The following is a 23757-nucleotide window of genomic DNA, read 5'->3' as shown; positions in this document are numbered from 1 at the left end:
GCTTATGGTGTTGGCAACTGGCACATTGCCAACACATTATCTTTGATGATGGGTTTGTGTTTATGACAGATCATACAGCCGCTCAATAAGCTTATGTGGTGCACTACATTCAAGTTATGTATCTACCCTAAAGATATTAATAGAAAACTTAAGACCTACTCACAAAATTAATAAATGAATATAGAAATAGATGAAGGAGAAACATAAAGAACATGAAAGCCATATATGAATTAAATATAACTTAATCGTTATGCACCCTATATGGACATCATAGCCACCATTATATAAAGGGAGGGCAAAATATCAGGAACACCTGACAATGCACCACAAATAACCCAGCACCTAAAAACTTTCTTTGTGCTGATTGTAAAACTTTTTATGAGGCTGACAGAGACATGAATATATTCTATGATACATATATTGGCCAGTTTTTTGTGTCATATTGGGCCTACCTGTATCATAAGGTGTTCCTATTGTTTTGTTATTATTTTGGTTGACCGGGGCTCCACTCATCACACACCTCAGATGGACCAGTGCCAGTGTCCGGGTGGACGTTTGTGGGAAGGATCCCGTGAGTGTGTGGGAGTGTGAGATGCTGTGAAGCAGGGCGTCGCCTTAAGATTAGAGCTTTAATACCCTGTAAGTGTTGTTAAAGCCTGTTGGTTTTAAAGGCACTATCTCATTCTGTAGGACATATATTCAGTATGAACCTAAATATTTAAATTTTATAGGCTACATGCTGCTTGTGTGTGCCTTGTGAGGTGTAATAAATTATTCACAGTGACACGTTCTGCCTGTTTTGAAAAGCCCTCAAAATTGTCTGCATGCCCTGCATACTCTGCTACAGCAGGGGCTCTATCACCGTCCCCTCTACTGCTGCAAGAAGCTTTGATCCAAAAAAGAAAAAAGAAAAAAAAAAAAACAGAACAAGCAGATGTACAAAAAAGCTGTTCACATATAACAGACGGTGGCTCGACCATTATAAGGTGAATCGTGGATCACGTTGTTAAGAGAACAGTGAGTGATTTTATGCTGCACTACGTCCACAGACGTCTGGTTTTCTTGACGTCAGGAGAAGTCTGAGCGGACCCAGCGCTGCGCACAAGCACAGCAACCACATCGCTCCCAGAGGAAAGGAGAACACATCACAGCTACACATCGCCATTTAGGTACGTTTTTTTCCCTCCATTTATATCTCTCTTACTGATCTGCAATGTCAACCGTGTATTTTTTTCTTCCTTTAGCATTAAAACTTCTTTAGGGTGCGCTTCCATGTCGCATGTCTGCAGCCTCTTCGATCTAACCTAAAGATGCTGCCTTCATTTGACTGCCATACCCTTGAGCGCTGCAGCACGGCTCGCACACCCACACTCCGCCTATTCTTTCTGTACAGCATATACATGCACGGATCACCACTGTACGAAAATCGGGACCCATCTCAGTATTGCAGACATATTGCACCGGCAAAACCTTTTTAATTTCCATTCACCCCCCTGCTTGTCATTCACGCCCTGCAGCCTTAATGCAGAGCAGGTTATCAAATATTTCTCAGTGGAATATACAGTTTTCATTTGACCAGAGCTCTTGTAGTATACGTAGATTATTTTTTTTAACTTCATTTTTGTTTTGTTTTTTTCTCCAGAGAAACTAAAACGTTTAAAGCTTTAGATGTTAAATATAGCACAGGTCCCCCAGCTGGTATCTGCCTCTACTGACCATGCGTTTGTTTTTGCGACGGTAGGCTATATGGTCCCTTTCTTGCGACTGTCTCTGCTGCCCTACTTTCAAGCTGTTATTTATTGTTGCACGGCCGGTTGTCAGCAAAGAACTATTTAGTTTCTGTGGGTTGTGGCTTTTTTTTTTTTTTTTTTTTTTTTTGCTAGGGGGGTAAGTAGTCATATCTTTTTATCAGTGTGCAAGTTTATTTTAGTCTTGACATGTTGCCTGTCACTGTTCCTGTTTAATGTGTCTGCTCTTAACATTCTCAACATTTTGCTCAGCCTCATAAAAGTTTTGTTTCTTACTTCATCCTGTCTGAGAAAATAAAGAATAAATCAAGAGCAAATATTTAAAAGCTTCAGTTTTTATTTTTAGCTTCATCTTCAGTTATCATAAATATAAGAAGAAACATTCTTGTCCTCCCCATTTGGTGCGATCAAACTTAGTGATCTTTAAAACATGCAAGCATTAGATGCAGTAACAAGAGCCCCTTAATCAGAAAAATCTACATAATATTTAATGACTGAAGGTTTAAGGCAATAGTCACATCAGTCAGCAGAGCTGTAATGGATCGACTGAACTAATGCAGAGGTAGAATATTTCATGCAGTCTAAATACTCTTAATTAAGTACACGAATCAGTGCTGGAGTGCATTGATTGTGGTATAATATTTCAACTCAATTCTAATCTGTTATTTCCCCACTGTGTGCTGCATTGATGTTTGTAATAGAAACAACATCAGAAAGTGGTTCACTCACTATAATGTAATACCAAAACCTTGTTGCCTTTGGGGGGATTTTTTTTGTCTCATTTTCATCAAAAGCCACTGTTCCAATCCAGTCATTGGTTCAATTTAGGACAATCCTCCTGATCTAAGATTTACCTCTTCAAGTGCACATGCGATGCGGTGGTTAAAACTTAATCGTGCATACTCCAAGTCTATTCAAAGTTTTTTTTAATTCTGTTCTTTTTGCCCCATAGCTGTAGTGTGGCGAATCCGATCAGCACTGTAGGATGCCTCTTGGAGAGGATGGAAATGGATGGAAAAAGAAGACATCAGACATCAAAGAACATTATGACTTCAAAGAAGTGCTGGGAACGTAAGTTATATTCTGTAAGTTTAGTGCTGTTATCAGGACGAGGCTGCGTTACCAACAGGGCAAAAGTGGGCAACTGCACTGATGGGCCCCCAGACCACCCTCAGGGGCCGTGATCACTCCAGTTTGTGGGTTAGTGTAGAGGCTCTATCTTAGAGGCTGCCCTTTGTTTAGTTTTTGTCATTCTTACACAAATTACATGATGTTTTCATCAAATTGCCGCAAAAACAATTAATAAACAGCAAGTGTGTGGTCAGGTAGAGTTTGCATACACTGGACGGTTTCTGGGGTTTGAGGCAAAATATAGTGAAGCTGCTATGTTTAATCAGCTGTCTTCCCTGTAACTGATAGGTAGTTGCTGGTGACAGAGTACCTACAGGACACAATTTACATAGCGCTGAAGAAACCGAGAGGTCAAAAGGGGCCCCATCAGTCATTTCTTCTCCCATCTGCCCATGCTGCCAGGGCTGCAGAATTTGAGTCTGGACTCTGAAGTCTGTCTAAAGAAACCTGACTGACATTTTGGACGTGTCCTTCACTTTACACCTGTTTTGACTCAGAGTCGTCTTGTTCTTGGCCGCTGTTGGATGCTGACTCAACTGTTTCTCACTCTTCTAAAAGTATTCAAAAAAGCATTTTTTCCTCTGCTCTTGCCAACTCAACTTTCCTCTGAGAAGTTCAAAAACATTTCAAAGGGATTGCAGTTTAGTTTTATGGATTGACTGGTCAAAGTCAACGCAAAGTAAATAGCATCATAAAGTGTCGACAAATACATCTTGTTTGTGTTGTGGCTTAGATTCTACCAATGCATGACCATCATTAACCAAAGACATGGTATGGGGGGCCATTTGCATGCAGTTTCATTTGTTATGAAACAACACCATTGGTCAGTATAGTTATTTTTCCTTCCTTGGACATTACATCGGTATTTGTAGTCGTCTTTAAAAACTGAATGAACTGATCTGATCAAAACAAAATCACCTGGACAGCTAATGTCAGATTCACACTGGGGACTATTTCAGCCATTTCACGATCTATCTATATCTGTGTTGCATGTAATATAATCACTGATATAAATCCATCCTCAAAGTGTCAACAATGTTTGTACTTGGAACAGTAGTATTGGTATCACAGGGGTGATGATATTTAGGCAGGGTGGCCTGCATTGCAGCTCTGACTTGGTTTTTCGCTCTGGTTAGTGCACATTTTTCTCTTTTGAATGAAAGCTGTGAAAGCACACATTTCACCGTGCCACCTTCCCCGAGAATATGTGACTAAATTCAAGGGATCTTTTCCTATCACTCACCACCTGTAGGTAAACAGATGACAGGGTGCAACCTGATGAAAACTGTAATTTTGAACTTGACCCATCTCTCGCTCTCTTTTCATCCTCTCTGAATGTGTCTGTGGGAATCAGCTGATTGACTGGAGACATGTAAGTTAATCAAGAGGAAACTTTTGACTTAAGATGACACCATCCTGTTATTGCAACTGCCGCCTGTCTGAAAAACTGTTGAAGCCCAAGTTTAATCCACCCAATGTGAAATCTGGTGGCAACTTCTATTTCCTGTGGCCTTTACCTTAACCCTGATTACATTTTATTATTGCTAGACAGTCTAGAATCCAAAATAGATTGTATTTACATATAAACTTAGATTCAATATGCCTCAATTTTGTAATAAACTGCAAATTAATCTTCTACCAGCGAGGGGAAGGTTTCTTTGCAGAAAGTAATGGTGAGGGCTAGACCCACAGACCTGTGACTGCAAGCTCTCGGGGGGCGGGCAGGATTGTGCCCAGATGGTCGAGGGGGCACCTCTCCACCCCACCAAACTAAGTACAAGTGACCTAGCACATGTCCACCTGTGATGACACGGGTGTGCCATATGGAGTGTGGTTGTTTTCTTTCTTCTTGGAATCACACCTGCTTCCCCAGAGAGGCTGCACAGAATCAGATATTAATGACTGCGCTACTCTGGTCCACATCCAAAAAAGTGAAATAGCAAGTGGGTAGATGATGAGGCTGTCTGGTTATGTTGAGTGCTGTAGGAGGACATCAAATAAGACTCCATCAGCCTGTGTCTCAGAGCAGTGTGTGCTGTGTGCAGTGCACTTTGACTAGCAAGCTGTATATTTGAGAATTCATGACTGCTGCTAAACGCTGATAACTTCTGTTATGATTCCACCGAGACTTCACAGGAACTTAAAACAGTGATTGTAATTTAGACGGATGATATTAAGGGTTATATAACAAGGATTGAAAGAGTCAATTGCCAGGATAGTATGTTCTCATTTCAGGAAAAAAGAGAGAAAAAGCTGTAGTAATATTCTTTCCCTCCTGTCACTGTAGCTGGACCTGGCAGAGGGCAGAATTAATGTGTTGACGGAAAGCTCCTTATGCTCGGAGAGAAGATTACAGAGGAGCTTTATCCAGGAATTCAGGGTGTGAAGTTAATTGATTTATGTTGAAATATTATATTCAGATCCGGCTAATCCTCACAGTTCTACCTCTGTTTGGAGTCCACTTAAGGACAAACTGTCCTCAAGGTAGGGTTAGCAGATGAAAAAAATCCCACCACTCTTGTTGTTATCATGACATGCACTCTTTGATCGCACCTGTTCTTTGTTATTCTCTTTAATACTCTCTGGCTTTAACAATGTAATTTACAGAGGTTGAAATGAATGAGACAGGTAAACAGTATAGTATGTATAGCTCTGATATTACTCTTTCTTGGCCTTGTTAGACTTGTCATATTGTTTGACTGTCACAGATTGTAAAAGTGAGAACTGTATCTGTATCTATTGAATAGACATTTAGGAATGGTACTAGAAGAATGATACCACTCTCAGTCCCAGTCAGGTCTGTATGGTAAATATGAAGCTACTGGCAGAAGCCAGAAACAGGAAACAGGTATTTTGTCTCTATCCAAAGGTAACATCCAAAGGTAAAATCTATCTATCAGCACCTCTCACCAAATAACACGGTATATATAAAAAGTGTGACTGATAATTCAAAGGTCAGTTCAACATGTCTTGTCATCACCATGAGGATGTCCAGCAGCAGTCTAGTAGTAGTTTACTCACTTCAGTTTTTGTAAATAAACAGGATATAATCTCATATGTCAATTTTAGAGGTGGCAGTAGGAAGTTACAAGTTTTTTTTCTTGGACAAATGAAGGCATAACACACGATGAGAATTCTAGCTCGCTCAGTTTTCTTAAATGTGATCTGGAGTCCATCTTTACCCAAAGAGTTTTTATTAAAGACTCTAGACAGGAGGAGAGTAGAGCAGCTCACCCATCACTGCAATTATTATGTGTTACTGCCACTATCAGTGTAATTACTCAAAGTGTTTGCTTCTGTTGCAGTCTTTCACAGATGTTGACATCATGGCTATCGTGAACAATTTCATTGAATGCACCTTGGAAGCACTTTGAGATAGTAATTTTTGTCCAGGGTTTGGTGTTTTCATGTACTTAAAGGGTTAGTTAGGAGTCCTGATATTGATGCATAGACATTAGTCCAGTTTATGAGTCCAGTGGACGGCGTATCCTAGTGAGCTGGCAGCTTGTCTAACGGAAATAAGGAGCGTGGGGCCAGTTAAACAAAACAATTTCAGGCCGCAACACAGCAGTAAAAAATTCTTAAACCATCCACAAAAGTGTACTTCTTAAGTGCACTGCTGATGCTTGATTCTCCTTTCAGATCTCTCTATCATGAAACTGCTTTTAGTTTCATGATGGCCCAAAAGTAACATGAACACACAAAACAATGTGGTCAAAACAACAACTCCTGTAAAGATCTGCAAAATCTGGTGTTGATTCTCAGTGGGAGTAGAAGTACAGGCAACCCTTGTATATTGTCCTAATGCTATTTGATTTAACCTTAAATTGCATATTGTTTAACTGATTGTATTCCAACGTACAGAGGATATTTGGCACATGATAGATAATTGAATGATGTACGCAGAAACGGGGAGGATGAACTTAAATTTCATGGTGCCTTGAAAAAGAAACAAAGTTAGAAGATGTAAGCTATGGGGCAGACCAGTTTTAAGAACTACTTGAGTCAAGGTGGATAATGTGTAGGAGCATAAACACTGTGACTGTGTGGTAGTAAACACTGTTGGGAAGCACAAGTGCTGTTTGGTTTGTTTATAGAGAAAAGCAGAGGAGTTAAGAGGTTTGACCTACACATGACTTTAATAGAGTAGATTGAGGACATACTGTACATTTGTACATTTATTAGTGAATGGTTCAGACCCCAGCTTTTTTATATGAACATGAGATGTGAATTTTCATGTAAGAATGGATCTGGAGTGGAGATTGGTTCAAATGGGATTATACTCTATGTCTGCACATATTGACTCTTTCTTTTTCTCTCAGATTCTCTCAAAATGGATTAGGCTAAAAAGAGAAAGCTTTTTTGGGACTTGGAGGCATGTTGGGCTTGAGGGGAGCGCTTGCATCAGGTGTGATCGATAGACTGATGGATGGTCCTAGCTGTCCAGAACAGGTCCAAGGGGCCTGACTCTGCCTGATTGATTGTGCATCTCTCTAAAACAAACAAAAAAAGCATTATGAATAATATTTACAATTGCAGCAAACATCCATCATTGTGAGTGAGATGCAGTGGGTTTTATCACGCTTTTGATCTTGTAGTTAATTATTGTGTATCCCTTCTAGGAGCTGGTTGCACTGGCCTGTTCATAAGTTCACTCTTAGCCTAGTTATAATATGAGCTAACCAGAGCACTTTTGTTGCCTAAGCCAAACCACAGATTGGACTGCAGACACGAAACCCTGGTCACTGGTGTGGCAGTCATGGTACAACCACTGTCCACCCCGACCACCTGGTTACTGCCAGTGTAATCCATTAAGAAAATGTTGCCTCTGAATGCCTCTGTATGTGAAAACACATCCATTAAATGACTGGCAGTTACAGCTTGTGATGGTACAGTGAATTCCTACCTATACATAGTTGATTGTTTTTGATTGGACATTGCTGGCAACCAATACTCGAGGCTCGACTAATTAAGACATGTCTTTTTGTGGTGTAAGCTAGTTGCTCCAAAGAACTGAGGAAGAACTTTATACATAAACTTAAAAATGGATTTGCAACCCAGTCCTGGACCTCAAGCCCAGAGTATGTGTGTGTGAAGCTGTCTTTTCATGTAGTTTACTAACAGCCATCATGTTATAATTCCTAATGATAAACTGTCAGGAGAAGCCTTGAGGACATGATAGACTGAAATAAGAGCACACTGATCATAGTGAAAGCACTGAGAGATGATAGCGATATGAGAATGTGTGAATCAATATTTGCCCATATGGACAGCTGGGACTACAGTGTTTTCAACAACTTCTGTGTGTGTGTGTGTGTGTGTGTGTGTGTGTGTGTGTGTGTGTGTGTGTGTGTGCATGCTGTGGTGTTCTTTTTGTGGTGATGGCTTTGGGGCAGACACCATCACTCTGTTACAGATGCATGATTACCAGAAATAGGACTTTTATGTCATGCTTCTATCTATCTATCTATCTATCTATCTATCTATCTATCTATCTATCTATCTATCTATCCGTCTGTCTGTCTATCTGTCTGTCTATGTGTTTGTCCGTCCGTCTGGTGGAGATTCAGTTGCTGTGACAGTCTTGTTCATGTTCACAAAAACAGCCGAGCTGACAGATGCATCAGCTATGAGTCTTGAGACCAGTGACTCATATGAAACTTATTTATTTTAATTTGTTAACAGCAAGTTAACATTTGTGCCAGGATTATTTTTGGCATAAAATAGATAAAATGATGTGTCAAAATTTCGGGGGTCTGTGGCAGATTGCTGGTGGAATAAAAAGAAGCTGAAGTCTATAAGGCTGGACAGTAACATAAACCAATTTCACTCCTGTCTAATGCAGAGATGTACATATTAGTGCCTCACAAAATCTCATTAGTTGAGAGTAACAGCTACAGTAGCTTCCTCTCTTCCTCTATCCTGTGTTCCTCTCCCAAACCCGCTGAGAGCCCACCCCTACTAGGTCTCCAAGGAGAAATGAGCAACTGGATGGTTAATTACAATGTGTCTCACGGCAACAGTAGAGAAGTGTGTGTGCATGCATGTCTGTGTGTGTGCATCCTCTTTCATTTGCTCTCAGTCATTCTGTCACTCAAAAACATTGGGTGAAATGATGCAGATGTATAGTTCTAAATGACATTTCAGCCATCAGTCTAGCTCACATGCAGTTACGCAATCATTACTAACAAATAATATTTCATATCTTGGGATATTTTTTCCCTTTACAAGCAGCACTAATGAAGGTTTGAATAACAGGATCTTTGACCGTAGATCAGGTCACTGTCAGCAATTGTAATCAGATGTTTGCTGCAGCTCTTATAGGCCATAAACTGCTCTAAATGACATTTTTCATTGTGTCAATATTGATGAGTACTCACCATCCTCTGGGGACCATGAATATCTGTACAAAATTTCATGGCAATAGCTTTTGAGATATTTAAATCTGGACTTAAATATGCTGCTAGCATGGCTTGAAAACCAACAACAAATAGCTGATTTTTCTTGTCATAAATTGGTTCATTCTGAAAACTAACAAAGCAAAGTGTCGTCTTTATCTTGTTAGAAGACTAGAAAACTTGAAATCTAGTCTTATAACAATAGTTATGCTGTTTTCAGTGTGGAAGGATCTCTCACATTTTAATGGTATATTCACACATCAGTCATCACCTTTAACTGTCTCAGCCCACTGACTTATTTTAAACAGCCAATAAAACTAAATAGATTTTTACTGGCTGATGATAATAGAAACTTAGCACTCTTGACCCCTCTGGCTGTTGACGCTGCAGCCTTAAACACATTAAAATGCTTTTATGGGTCGAAGGGAATTGGAGCTTTATGTGATTTTGCTTTGAGATTATTTAAAGCACTTTGTAAAAAAAAAAAAGAAACCGGACACGTGTGAGAGAATCAGCTTTCCTCTTGTGTATCAGCCTCACCATGCAAACGTTTCTGCTGTGTTGGTTCGTTGAGCACAAGATGGCCACGGTACAAAGCCATCTCAAGGATTACCACAGATTCACACTGAGCATTTATCATGACTTGATGATGGGGGGAAAAAAAAATCACATCGGGAGGAGGACTACTGAGACATGGCCAGGTTGTGCAATAAGTCTTCAGCTCTATAATTAAGAGTTAATAACCATTAAAAGCAGAATAAACAGAAAGTGAGAGATGTTTGCCTTCTTATCACAGAGTTGCTACTGGCAACAGCTCTGTGAAGTCTTGCATCCTTTTATTTAAGGTTGCAGACTTACATGAAGTTAAGATTCTGAACCCCTCACATATGACAAATGGAGAAGAGGGAGAAATATTTGCTGTGTTGAACGTCTATTGTATATTGCATGACAGCGCTGTTTCACACATGTAAAGGATCCCTGTGGTTGCTAACAATGTTCGTGCGTTCAGGCTTCCTCCTGAGCTCCCTCCCACGCTCCTGTGGGGAGACTGTGTAAATACACACTATTCTCGCTCTCATCATCACCAGACCATAATCCATAATGCAGTCTAGTCTCCCTCAGAAACAGCTACACTACATTTACTGCATCTATTATTGAATGGATTAAAAATAGTTTCTCTTTTTTTTTTTGCAACTGCCATTCCTATAAATGTCTGTATGTGACTGTTGCTTCACCTCCTGAGCCTTTTCTCAGTTCCCGAAACCTCTCAGTAATGTCACCACTTTGAATTATTCATCTAAACACCACTCACACGCACATATACACACACGCATCTATGCCACACAAGTACACACCCAGATGGTTGAATGCAATATATTTGCTGTATATATTTTCAGTTTTAAGAGGCCACAAAAATATCTAAAAACTGGACTTTTTTACATTGTGGAAATCAGCCAAAGAAGACAGACCTCTGCGCTGATGAAATATCTCATCGTTACCTTCTTTATGTGTAACACTTTCAACTTGTTATGGCCTGCAACCTAGGGAGAATGAGTCCTACTTTCCTGATCTTGTCCATTTCACCCTGCACTCCCACTCATTCTTTCTCTAATGTGTGCATGTGTGTGTGTGTGTGTGTGTGTGTGTGTTTCCACTGCCTGTGTTTTAGGGGAGCTTTCTCCGAGGTGGTTTTAGCCGAGGAGAAGAGGACCCAGAGGCTCGTGGCCATAAAGTGCATCCCCAAGAAAGCGCTGGAAGGCAAAGAGAACAACATCGAAAATGAGATCGCAGTACTACACAGGTGATGCCTCTGAACTTCCTCAGCTCTCGCTTCTTGTCCAGCAGGAAAGGAATCAGTCAGTGCAGCCTCATGTAACAGATGCAGAACGTATATACATGCAAGGGGTCAATTGGGTGACTAAATGCATGGTGTCAGTAGAAACAGTAGGATTGTGCACCGGAAATGTCAGGAGTAAAGAAGATAGACCTATTTTTAGTGTCCCTGTTGCCAGGGCAACAGCACACAGAGGCGGAGATGGTGTGGAGTTCCCCGCAGCAGTGTATTGAAGAAAGAGAAAGAGACATAGAGGGTGGAGAAGTGGAGAGGGGGGTACGGTACGATAGAGGGAGAAAGATACGGAAGAATTAGAGGAATGGAGTTTGGCCAAACACTCAAAGTCACCGTTAAATAGATAAAGAGAGCTGTGAGCGCGAGAGACATAGAGAAAAGTTGAAAAATAATCGGAAGAAAAACAGAGAGGGATTCTCTCATTCTCATAAAAGTCACATTAGCCCCTCTCAGCTGCTGCTGTGTTAAAGTGATGGTGAGTTCATATGCTCTCAGCGCAACTCGAGAGCCAAGAGTGACGCTTGATGGTCTGTTGGCTGGTTCAGAACAATGAACGATCCAAAGCTAGTTTTTGTGTGTGAGAAAAGCATTTTTCACACTCACTCTGTCAAGCCCTCGCTATAATATCCAAAGCTGTTCTCTGTTAATGGTTCCAGCTGCAGATACCAGTCACTGTCATTCTCAACAAGAGGCAGTTATCCATCTGAAGCTTTGCTGTATTTCAATGTAGAGATTTTGTCTTGTTTTTTTCCATTTTGGGGAACAGAGTGAACTCAGGTTTACTGAAGGGCTTTCCAATAGATAACTGAATAAAACAAGAGAGACAGAACAGACCCTCGAAATATGAATTATGCAGCAAGAATGCCATCTGGTGACCATTTGACAGTAAGCATTGCAAGAAATGTGGCACAAATAGATTTTAACTGATGATTTCTTTTCATCTATCTTCCCTAGAATCAAGCATCCCAACATTGTTACGCTGGAGGACATCTTTGAAAGTACATCTCACCTGTATCTTGTCATGCAGCTGTGAGTTCTCCTTCCTGTTTATAATACACAACATTTACATGACAAAAGGCCTGCATTTAATATGCACTTTTGACTGTAAATTAGATTTGAAACATTTAGTTGGATTAATCAGTTAGTTAATCGTCATCAATCTACCAGGCAAAACTGTAATTGTATTTGACATTTTTCTCAGTAAGCATCATTATATGTTGAATATTTTTAGGTTTCAGACTTCTGGTCAAGAAGATGTTTAAATATGTTGCCATGGAATCTGGCTTTTTATGTCATTTTATCGACCTAAAATACAATAATTGGTAAAATTAGAGCTAAAAAGAATTTTAAAAATGAAGTTCTGTGGGTTTAAACAGTTTTTGGCTACAAACATGAACTGATACAGGACTGTTTGTCTCTTTTATTCTCCATGATTTTCACCAGGGTATCTGGAGGCGAGCTGTTTGACAGGATTGTGGAGAAAGGTTTCTACACAGAGAGAGATGCCAGCCAGCTCATCCACCAGATCTTAGATGCAGTCAAATATCTCCACGATATGGGGATCGTCCACAGAGACTTGAAGGTATCGTAGTTCAGGAGGAAAGACAGAAATGTAACAGCTCAGTCTGGCTTTTTTTTTTAACCCCACCCCCCATTTTCAGACCTTTCCTCTTTGATCATCCATCTTGCTTTTGCAGCCAGAGAATTTGCTGTATTACAGTATGGACGAAGACTCCAAGATTATGATCAGTGACTTTGGACTGTCAAAGATTGAGGGAGCGGGCAGTGTCATGTCTACAGCCTGCGGTACTCCTGGATACGTGGGTAAGGCATTTATTTCTCTGGTCAGCCAGACTCTCCTCACCTCTCCCCTCCATCCCCCCACCTCCCCGTCTCTTTCATGTGAGCTCAGCACTTGCCGTTTCAGCTGATATTCCCCTCTTTATTCACTGCGTTGTGAGAGGCTCTTTCATCCATGACTGAGTCAATTGCAAGTGTTTCAGAAGTGCTCTCTACCTGTTTAACGTGACCTACCAGATCACACGGTATTACTGAGAGGTCAAGATTACTTGAATTCACCCTCTCTGCTGCTCATGTATTTTCCACTCTCTGAATGTGTGTGTGTGTGTGTTTTCACAGCTCCCGAGGTGCTCGCCCAGAAGCCATACAGCAAAGCAGTGGATTGCTGGTCCATAGGAGTTATTTCTTATATCCTGTAAGTCTGAACCCAGCCATCCCTGAGAAGTATGAAAAGTAATATTTTTTATAGTTTTGAACACTTTCCAATATCACTCCCTCAGGTTATGTGGGTATCCTCCGTTTTACGATGAAAACGATGCCAAGTTATTTGAGCAGATTCTGAAAGCAGAGTATGAATTTGACTCTCCGTACTGGGATGACATCTCAGATTCAGGTACTATCACTTACTAAACATATCCTCAGGACATCCAACAATGAAAGCTGAGGAAGTCAGACTGGACTTTTACAATGCGATTTTTATTGACAGCCAAAGACTTCATCTGTCACCTGATGGAGAAAGACCCTTTGAAGAGGTATACATGTGAGCAGGCCCTCCAGCATCCATGGTAAGAAAGGCGAGAAGTGTGAGAAACTATCTGTCTTCCACAGTCGATCCACAGAACTGAAAAACTCAGTTTTAATTGAACTTCAATGAATCACCAGCACTTTTGATAACAGATGAATCAGTTAAGACATTTGTTAAGCAAAAATGCGAAACGTTCTAGCTTCATGTGAGAATTTGCTGCTTTTATATATTTCATATCATTGTTAATTGGAGAAATAAATGACAGTAGGCCTGCAGCTAAAAGTCTTTAAATTAGCAATAATCTGTTAATTATTTTCTCGTTCAGGTGATTTGTTTTTAATCTGTAAAATGCCAGAAAGTAGTGAAAAATGCACAGTATAATTTCTTTGAATTGTCAAACCAAGAACACAAAATTCAAAGATACTCAGCTGACTATGATATATGTAAAGAATGATGATGATGATTAATGTACACAATAATACTGGAAATTTCCTAATATTTGGTGACTTTGCAGGATCTGTGGAGACACAGCACTGGACAAGAATATCCACGAATCTGTCAGCGCTCAAATCAAGAAGAACTTTGCCAAAAGTAAATGGAAGGTCAGTGCCTTTGGCTGAATCACATCACAACCTGCTGAAAGAGCAGTATTAAGATTGGCAGGAGTGAGAGCACATTTTGTACGCCTTTGCTGTTTTTCTTTCTCAGTAGCTGTCAGACACAGAAGGTTTTTTTTAGTTTTTTTTCTTCTCCTCTCTCTCTCTCTCTCTGTCCATGTAGCAAGCATTTAATGCCACAGCAGTGGTGCGCCACATGCGGAAGCTGCAGCTGGGCACCAGTCTCGAGGGACCCAGTCAGATAACTCCCACCAGTCCCTGCCATGGACATCTGCTCCCAGAGGAAGAGGAAGAGGAGGAGGAGGATGATGATTTGGGGAATGGGGAGGAGGAGAGCTGTAAGTTATCACACTTTGCATTGAATAAACACAATTTGCAATTTCAGACTAGCAAGGAACATCACACAAAAATATGTGGTTAAAGTGAAAGTAATGGACATTGGCGATAGATGGATGGAAGGATGGATGGATGTGTGAGAGGGGATGGATTTGTGCTATGTTCCCATCTTACCATAACTAGCAGTTTCTGACAGGTAAGTAGTTTTAAACATCAACAGCAAGTTCATAATTCCAACTGGCAAACTGAAAGCTCTGATACATCCCTGATAGAGGGATGAGGGATGGACGGTGGGATGAAGCAGGGAGGTGAGTGGATGAGGGAAAGTAACTGGTCCAGCCAGCTTCTGCCTTTTCTTCAAGTTGACTTTGGGGAGTTGAAACGGAGACTTTCAGGGGCCCAAACTTGTTGTAGTGACACAGCCATTATCACTCTGTCCGTGGACAATAGATTTTCTTCACAACTCTGGCTCGAATTAATATCACTGACAACCTTGTAAAATGACATCCTCCTCACAATAGGCCACTGTATAAACAACCATTGTACTAATTTTGTTTTGAGACAACATGATAGGAATAGGAAGCTGTCTGGTTTGCCCCAAAATCACATCCCTGTGTATTTAAGGGCTGCTTACTTTTTGTATCAAAGACAAGTGTTTGAAATTATTTGGAAAGCTCCCAATATATGTTGTTTTATCAGAGTCAAATTTGTATCTCTAAAAAAGAGATGAGGTGATTATGTCTCATAGATCGAAGATCCAAAAAACTATGACTGTAAGGATCTGGTTGAGAAAAACCATGATTTTGCTTTAAACTCACATTCCCTGTTTTGCTCTAACATCCAGTGTCCCACTATGAGGACGGCCGCCGCGGAAGCAACGAGGGCAGCACGGATCGAGACAGCCTGAGGAGCTGCACCTACTGCTGCAGGCCAGCCAGTCGCGTCTGAGCATGACCTCCCCGTTGGTCATGATGCCATTGTAACCCTGGAGTGCCCAGAGCCCACCCGCCCAGTCTGGCCAGGAATGCAGAGTAGTTATCAGGCAGTGTCCACCAGAGTACATCCGCAGCGAGCAGGTCACTGTTATGGTGTGGATAAACATAACTGTAAGTCTTTGTCCAAAACCACATCCTCGAGACTCAAGCTACACAAGTTTTAACAACAGTATGCATGGCCGCTCCAAATAGACTGAGAGTTTATGATTTAAAGAAAAAACATAATAAAGGGCCTGTCTGCATGATTATCATGAAATAACCCCCCCTTAGCAACATGTAGTTGTCCTTTGTGCAACAATAGCAGACAGCCGTCACTTGGCAGTGTGTACATCACAACAAGTCGTTCAGGACGTTACCGTCAGGAAGGATCTAAGCCTCTGGAGTCTTAATCAAAGACGAGGCAGCGGCCCAAAGGCAGTCTCCTCCATTATTTTTGTTCTCATTACCTGTCACATCTACCTCTAATCACAATTACTGTGTGTCCACATCCATCTGGCCCAACACACGCTCTGCATTACTGGCAGCTTTCTCCAAAAAATCTGGCCAGACAGGGCACGAAGAAGAGGGGAAAACAGTGCTGAGAGCTCCTCCTGCATGTCTTTATACTCTTTACCCATCAGTGTGACTCAGTCCAGTCACCGACCAAGTAGCTGTTTAGTTGGATAGAGTTAATCTGGAGCTGTGTCTTCACTGCCGGTTCCACCCTGCCCATTTGTTCTGTTTGATCACCTCTGTCTTTTATCTCATATTGTCATTATCAAGTGTTTCTGTGTTTACTCCTTTTGTCTAAAGCCTTTTTGGGAAAGGACATACTTGAAAGTGGGGGGGGGCTTTTGGGGGTTATGGACTCTATATTCTGGCTCAGACTGGGTTTATGAAGAGTGGTTCTGACCTGGAGTGTCTGCATGCTTCTGTCGGGGAAAAACATAGAAATGTATGAATATCAAAAGGAGACTTTTTTTTTTTTTACTTTTGTTTTATGGCTGTTCTGTTACCAGAGGCTCAAACTGAGATCCCTGTAAGTTTGTATAAGACAAGAATCTGACCTTCCTCCCCTGGGCAAGGAGAGTTTTTCCTTTCTTTCTTTCTTTTTTTTGTTGTTTTTTTGCAGATGCAATTATGTTGAGAATCCACTATGCGTGGGAAGAAAATGATCATATTCATGTCACGCTCATCCTCCCCGTTCTGTTTCTGACAAATGTCTAAATATCCGCCAGCCGTCAGTCTCTCGGTCTGGCTCAGGCCTGTCTCACACTGAGTCAGAGGGATCTCAGTCTGGGCGCTCCGCCTGCTCTGTGCTGTGCACCTCTAGTGGAAGAAGTTTTGGTCTACTGTTTGCATGACCTGGTTAAATATGTTTACATGAATGATGATCAATTAGTATAAACACACATGATTATTATTACTCTGTTGTATTGAAAAATGATGTAATACTGTAATTTTGAGCTATATAATGTGAAGTGAGTAACACCAGAAGTAATGTTGTTGACAAAGTACAACACAGCACAGTGGACTTATCATTTGCATTGACTAAGATGGTCAAGTCTCTACCTGAGTGACATTTCTCCTGTACTATGTTTATTTACAACTCAGATATTTCTTCTTTTTTTTCAGTTTTTTTCCTTTTTTGTCCATCACTTATGTAGAATCTCTCAAACTGTTTATTCCTGCCTGATACCCAGACACAAGTAGAGAGAGAAAAAAAACACACATATCCTAATTTTAAACAGGTGCCAGTACAAAACATGGGGGGAAAAAAATCACGGTGCTGGAAACACCACCTGTCTGCCAGCGTGCAAGCACTACATTTGTCCTCCTGAGTAAAAGAACTACAGTACTAAAGCCATACAGGGAGGCGAGACTGTTTAACTGTAGACTCAGATATGTCGTTCTCTTTAAATATATGACTCACATGAAGGATTCTGCAAGAGATTTAACATAGAGAAGAAGGATGAGACAACTAGCTACAAGTACTTTAATCCTGATATTAATCATCCCATACCATTATTAATTTAAGGTATGTCATGACTTAATACTGTATTATTAGTTAACTGTAGGGAACCAGTCCATTACATTTTGTTGAATTTGATTGAATTTTGCTGCCCACATTAATCCAGTTCCCCCGATCTGTCATTGACACATACAGGTCCATAGTACAGTGAAAGAGGGCAATCACTCTGGATTTATATGACTGTAATTGTGGAAAATATGCAAACTGTGTGTGAAGGGCTTCATGTTAACTGTTAGCTAGCCAATGTTGATGACTTTGATAACCTGGCTCTTATTTGTTTGGTAATGACCTTCTGTTGAACCTGACCTGGGATTTGTTTCCACTTGGCTGTGTTTTGTTTCTTTCTTTATTTTTTTTAAAAAAAGCATATTTTACCCATGACAAACACATCTAAATGCATAAAGAAACACGTGTATATTATATATATAAATATAAGTATATATTGTATATCCTTTTTTGTAAAAGCTGTTTTGAGCTACAAATGTATGGATGCAATGCATCATGGGTTATTGAACAAGATGTAAGAAAATACAATGGATTTGTACCCACAGAGATATGACTGCAGGAAATGAAATAAAACTTCCTTGTCTATGCATTGTGTGTTCTGTCATTACACAGTAATGTTATTTTTGGATGTAAATTACACAGAAGACTCTGTGGTTGGTAAAAAAAAATAAAAATAAAACTCAGATTATAAATTTCCTGCAAAATGCAGCGCATACAAAAAATTGTGTACCTGTTACTTATCTTTACTACCTTACTTATTCTATGTTTAGACTTTATAGTGTCTCTAATTCCTACATGTTTTGTACAAATACACTAAATTGTAACAAGAAACTGAAACTATATATATATATATATAATTTTATTCAATGTCTCTCAATCTACCAGACTTCTCAGGAGGACATGAGTCACCTTCCCACACACATCAGACAAATATAGCTGATTGTTTGATTAGTGTATTGATGATATCACACCTCCCAGTGTTACAGACGAGACCTAATTTAGCTGTAAGAAAAAAGAGACCTGGTTACCCAAAAAAAACTAACTGTAGAACTGTGCAGAAAATCACTTGATTATAATGATAATATGGAAACACAGAGCATGTATATAGCATTTGACACATCCTGCTTTCAGGTAGTTTCTTATTCATCTGTGCTCACTTTGATTTCTGAATTATTAAAGCAAAGTATTACAACAGAATATCTGACTCTCCTTCAGTATTTCTTGCACCTTTGGTCAGCTAATCATCACTGGGACTATTTGCTGCCAGATATATCTCTCTGCCTGATCTGATCATAAATACTGTGTAGTTTTATCTATTTATTGTGCAGATTTCTAACAATGGACAGTGAAGATCCTTCCTTCATGTCTCCACCACTTACTCCCACCAGTGCATCGTGCTGACTGTCAACAGAAAACATGCATGTGCAGTCATGAATCATAAATGTCACAGTTCTTTTTCTCCGGCATCCAGCGAGCCTGTCCTCCTCAGCCTCTCTTTGACTCTCAGGAACTCTGGCTCCTCTCGCTGCTGCCCTTTCTCCTCTCTCTCCAGCTGTGGAGAGATGAAAAATTGCCAAGACTTGGAGCTCTTACACAGTCAACGAGCACCATTTTCCCAGAACACTGTAGAGCCAGTAAGAACAGCAGTGGAGTATGATCAAGTGCAAGTGCATTGCATGCCACTGTATGCATCTACACCACTACAGTTCAAAGGTACAAGAAATGTTATAGTGTTTACAGCTATTACATTTATTTAATATGACGGCCTCTCTGCTTGATTCACTTTGTTGTTGCTGTGCTTTGTATCTCCAGGGCTGCAGACTAAGGATACTGATTAGTGGCATGGGATACACCTGGGCCCGGTGTGTCTCATGCATGTAAGTCAGTGCTGCAGTCAGTCCAGTCCCAGATCTCCTTGCACTCTAGTTTTGTGGTTTTCCCTTTTCTTTGTTTTCCATCCAACATCCACACAGCACATTTTCACTCAGCCACTATCATATCTCCCCTCCACCCTTTTGCGTTTAATTTGATACATTTTGTTATAAATAAATTGATTTGTTATTTAGTATACCCAAGTGTCTCCCATTTTTGTTGCAGTCTAAGAGCCGGGCTGTAACAAATTGGGGGCTCGTCCAAAATTCCAAAGACTAAACTTCATCCTACCAAACTGAATAATTTGATCCAGGACGAGCACCCAATTTGTAACAACCTGGCTCAAGGCTGGACAAAGGAGGGAGGACTACACATAAGTTATAACAAAAAAAACAAGTTTATTTAACATAATTGAAAAGGAAACTAACAAAATACAACCAAAACCAAACACAGTGGAAGCCAGAGGGGAGAGAGAGAAAGACTGGCTGCTTCCAGTTTATATAGTGCAGCCAGACCAGGTGAGCTGAATATGCCTGACGAGTCTTTCAGAGGGAATTGCTCAGACAGGGTTGTCACAATAGTTACTGGATAACTTACACATGTGTAGCTGATATAAACATATGATGAGCATATATAATATGATGCATTATTTTAAATTACTAACTGTGGTGTCTTTAAGTTCATATTACTCACTCATGTACTATGTCTATTCAAGGATGGACTTTCAGTGTCAGAAACAATGTCTGCACTGCTCTCTGCTGGCCAACTGCAGAATAGCTTGATACGCCACATAACCTTATATTTCAGGGTGAATCAATTTCAATCTTCTGTGTGTAAATTTTAAACATTTTTATAAGATGCAATAATTAATGTTCTCAGAATAGACATTTCATTCAGTGTTAACTGATACGATGATTTCTTAGGAAAGATATCAGTGGAAAATGTTTTCTTACTTTTTCTAGCCTATGATGTCTTTTCAGCAGCTCTTGATGAAGTGGTGATCTGCTCTTCTTCACCTCCTCCTGATCCTTGCTCGCCTTCTTCTTTTGGTCCCATCTCCTCTTCTCTAGAACTCGCTGGAGCTCGGTCTTCCCTTCTTGAGACACTCTCCTGACAGAAACACAGAGGGACTTAGTGGCTTATAGGAACAGTGAAACTGAAATGTGAGTGCACTCGTCCAACCTATTGTGGGTCATCCGCAGCTCTTTGTGAAGCTCCTGGTGGCTCTTGGAGGCAGTTAAAGGATTGAGGGGTTTTTTGGGTCTGATGAGGTTACCGCTCTCCTCCTCGCTCTGCAGCTGGGGTTGGAAGGCCTGAAGCTCTGGGCGTCGCTCCTGTTGTTCATTTTGGTGTGTCTGCATCACAGAGGCTAAAGGCGTAAACATACCACCATGTAATATATTATCTCAAGATGATTTTTGCATGTAATTTTCTTGTTGTATTCAAATTCAATATGACAGTAGACTGCAGTAGATATGCACTGATGATTAAAGAGTCTTATTAACACATACATAGCATATAGCAGCTTTAAATGACACAAGCAATCAAGCATTATGATAATGTTTTCTAGCTGACTGACTGCGTTTCAGGAACACCAAACACTGTGAAATCTCCCTGTATTAATAGTAATATTAACTTTATTTACATAGCACTTTTCAAAAACAAAGTCATTAAGTGCCTGAAAAAGTAAATCCAATTCAGAGTGGAACAGATAAAATGAAATTCTGGATTTCTTTATTTTATTTTGGAGCATTATTTCATGGTAGTGCATTTACAAGATATAATTGGTTTGATGGTATGAGAATGGTTATGCATGTACTCACTCAGGAAACAAGACTCACACCGGCTGTACTTGTACTACCTAATATTACTATGCGGGCCACTGAAAGTACATGGGTGGCATGTCCTTTGTACGGACACATTACAACCTTGTGGGCTCTGAAGGACCAGGGAGCATTAAACCACCAAACCAAGTAACATGACACATATTAATCAGATTTCTAGCCTCTCAAAACCAGAATGTGTTTCCATCTATAGTGAATGTCCAGCACTTTGTGTACATGCAGCACATTCAACTGTAGAGGCTCATTCAAGTGTTTCTATTCAAACTTTGGATTAGAGGCACAAAGCCTGAGCCTGCATTTTACCACACTAAATGTCACTAGGCAAATGGTTTATTGACAGCCTGTATTATTATTCACACTCCACAGCCCATTGACTTAACGTATTCTGGCTCACCCCCTTTTTCTCTTTAATGACAGATAGAATCAATAAAAATGTCTGCACAGCAAATACGACCTGTGCTTTATAACACAGATTCACCCACATCTCTGCTACCTCCTCCTCTCAGCTTCTTCTCTGACTCACACAAACAGGGCAAAGGAGGCAAACACCTTAAGCTGCCTTTTTATGGTAATAATGACAAAATTAATGGGTGCTACAGTGGCTCAATGGTTGGTATTGTGTTCATAGGCTCAGAGGAGGTATGAAATGATTAAACAAGCATAGACACTAATTTTACAGTCACAATAACAAGTTGAGAAGCTATATTTTCATGTCAGCAGGGGTGTGTCTAAGGGAGCGAATCAGATCTATTACAACACTCTCTATAAGGTGTGTGATGCCCCATATCATTGAAGTGAAAATAGCAAAGGTGAAAAGACTTAACAAGATGAGAGAAAAATCAACAACACCGCATTGGATGTTTCTAGATTTCTGACCAGACCCGTTCAGCTGTGTCTCACTTCTACCTGGAAAATGTTGAAGATCTTTCTGTCGATAGAAAAAAAGTAAAGACAGGTCAAACAGAACATAGCATAGCTCATACTGCCAGCTCATCCCCAAGACGTGTTGCTCCTTTAAAAAACTAGTGTGACACAGCAGATAGAGATCAAATAGATAGAAATCTATAATGTAGTCAGGCCAACAATGCAGTTTCATGCAAATGGCTGCGAGAGTTACGAGCAACACAAAGCCGTATTATGATGCTGAAAGACAAACGAAGTGTCAGGTCCCGTTCCACATACCCAGTGAAGCGAGTGCCTTTACTGGTGAGGTGGACGGCTGCCACCTCATTAATGACGGGATCAAACAAAAACCCAGTCTGATTCCCACTGAGCTACTCATTTGCTGGAGTTTGAGCAGAATTAATAGTTGTCGGGACGAAGGATTATTCCCCTGTTGATTCAGACTGGACTGATGAATAAACTGGTTTAGTCTGTGTTGTTCTGTTTAATTTTGTTGTTGTTTTTTTATTAAATATTTCATGAATATGCAGGGTTTTTTTTTTGCTTGTTTTAGCCTTAGCATTTCAGGTACAACATGTCTGGGTATCTACACACACACACACACACAAACTATAATAAATAACAGAGCTAAATGTTTTCAAAACCAACATCTAATATTCCAATAAAATGAAGTTGAAAAAAGAAGAACAATGAGTTGTTATAATGAGGAAAGATGCAAACTACATGAGGCATTTTAAAAGACAACTCTGCTGCTAGCTGCTGTTTGGTTGATGAGGGGAGAGGCCTGCTGTTTGGCTAAATCTCGCACTGTGGATATTGTGCGGAGGAGAATTAATAGGACATGACGGGATAAACAAGTCTCCAAGGCCCACTCTTCAGCGCTGGCAAGGCCCTTTTTGAGTTGGATAAAGAGCTGTATTTGGCTCAAGATTTCACCATAAGAGAAAAACCTGTGACAGCAATACTGTAAAAATACATCAGTATGATTAAGTATGTAAAAATAATATATGGTTTATGATGACAGATTATCCAAGAATGTGTGCTTTGTCATGGTTACTATTCTCCGAACTCTCAAGGACACAGTGCATCAGGAGAGTAGTGTGTATTTCCCTCATGGATGCTCCTGCTGGCTCTTCTCCTAATGAGGCCTGAGGCGTAATGAGCGCGTCTCACAGAAGAAAATGAACATTCAAACATCTTACCTTCTTTCCATAAGTGACTCCCATGTCCTCAGTGTAGAGTCCAGAGTTCTGCACAGACACCTCCTGCCCTCAGAGTGGACAGAGTTTCAACAACTACTCAAAGAGTAATTTGAGGTTACTCTCTCTCTTTCTGTGTGTGTGTGTGTCCTCCAGCAGCCAAGAATGCCAGAGAGAGGAATTTGTGTTCGTGTTTGGACCAATGATGATGCTCCCGGGGAAGCAGCAACCAAGTGGAAGACAAACCCTAGAGAACCGGACGAAAGTGCTGGAAGAGTATTTAGTGCAGTACAGAGAGTAACT

At 40.4% G+C, this 23757-nt stretch overlaps 2 protein-coding genes across 3 annotated transcripts; one reads left to right on the top strand and one right to left on the bottom strand.

The window, feature by feature from the left end:
• Positions 1 to 922: 922 nt before the first annotated feature.
• On the top strand, positions 923 to 18225 carry camk1a (calcium/calmodulin-dependent protein kinase Ia). Its single transcript, XM_018686559.2, has 12 exons — positions 923 to 1169; positions 2701 to 2819; positions 10947 to 11078; positions 12081 to 12155; positions 12570 to 12708; positions 12824 to 12950; positions 13266 to 13341; positions 13427 to 13539; positions 13633 to 13711; positions 14186 to 14273; positions 14452 to 14626; positions 15469 to 18225. The coding sequence occupies exons 2-12, from the start codon at positions 2734 to 2736 to the stop codon at positions 15570 to 15572; spliced, it is 1194 nt and encodes a 397-aa protein (XP_018542075.1). The 5' UTR covers positions 923 to 1169; positions 2701 to 2733; the 3' UTR covers positions 15573 to 18225.
• Positions 18226 to 18573: 348 nt separating this feature from the next.
• On the bottom strand, positions 18574 to 23722 carry LOC108889882 (actin-associated protein FAM107A). Of its 2 annotated transcripts, XM_018686560.2 has the most exons (5): positions 23458 to 23722; positions 22259 to 22280; positions 20691 to 20877; positions 20462 to 20618; positions 18574 to 19188 (listed from the first exon to the last, which is right to left on the bottom strand). In XM_018686560.2, exons 1-5 carry the CDS (start codon positions 23479 to 23481, stop codon positions 19081 to 19083), a joined length of 498 nt encoding a protein of 165 aa, XP_018542076.1. In that variant the 5' UTR covers positions 23482 to 23722; the 3' UTR covers positions 18574 to 19080. The 2 variants fall into 2 exon arrangements, with proteins under 2 accessions (XP_018542076.1, XP_018542080.1); XM_018686564.2 differs by lacking the exon at positions 22259 to 22280 and having other exon boundaries at positions 23458 to 23718.
• Positions 23723 to 23757: the final 35 nt, after the last annotated feature.

This window comes from Lates calcarifer, linkage group LG12 (genome assembly GCF_001640805.2).
Source record: "Lates calcarifer isolate ASB-BC8 linkage group LG12, TLL_Latcal_v3, whole genome shotgun sequence".
Taxonomy (NCBI): domain Eukaryota; kingdom Metazoa; phylum Chordata; class Actinopteri; family Centropomidae; genus Lates; species Lates calcarifer.
This window is presented reverse-complemented; position numbering and strand designations above follow the sequence as displayed.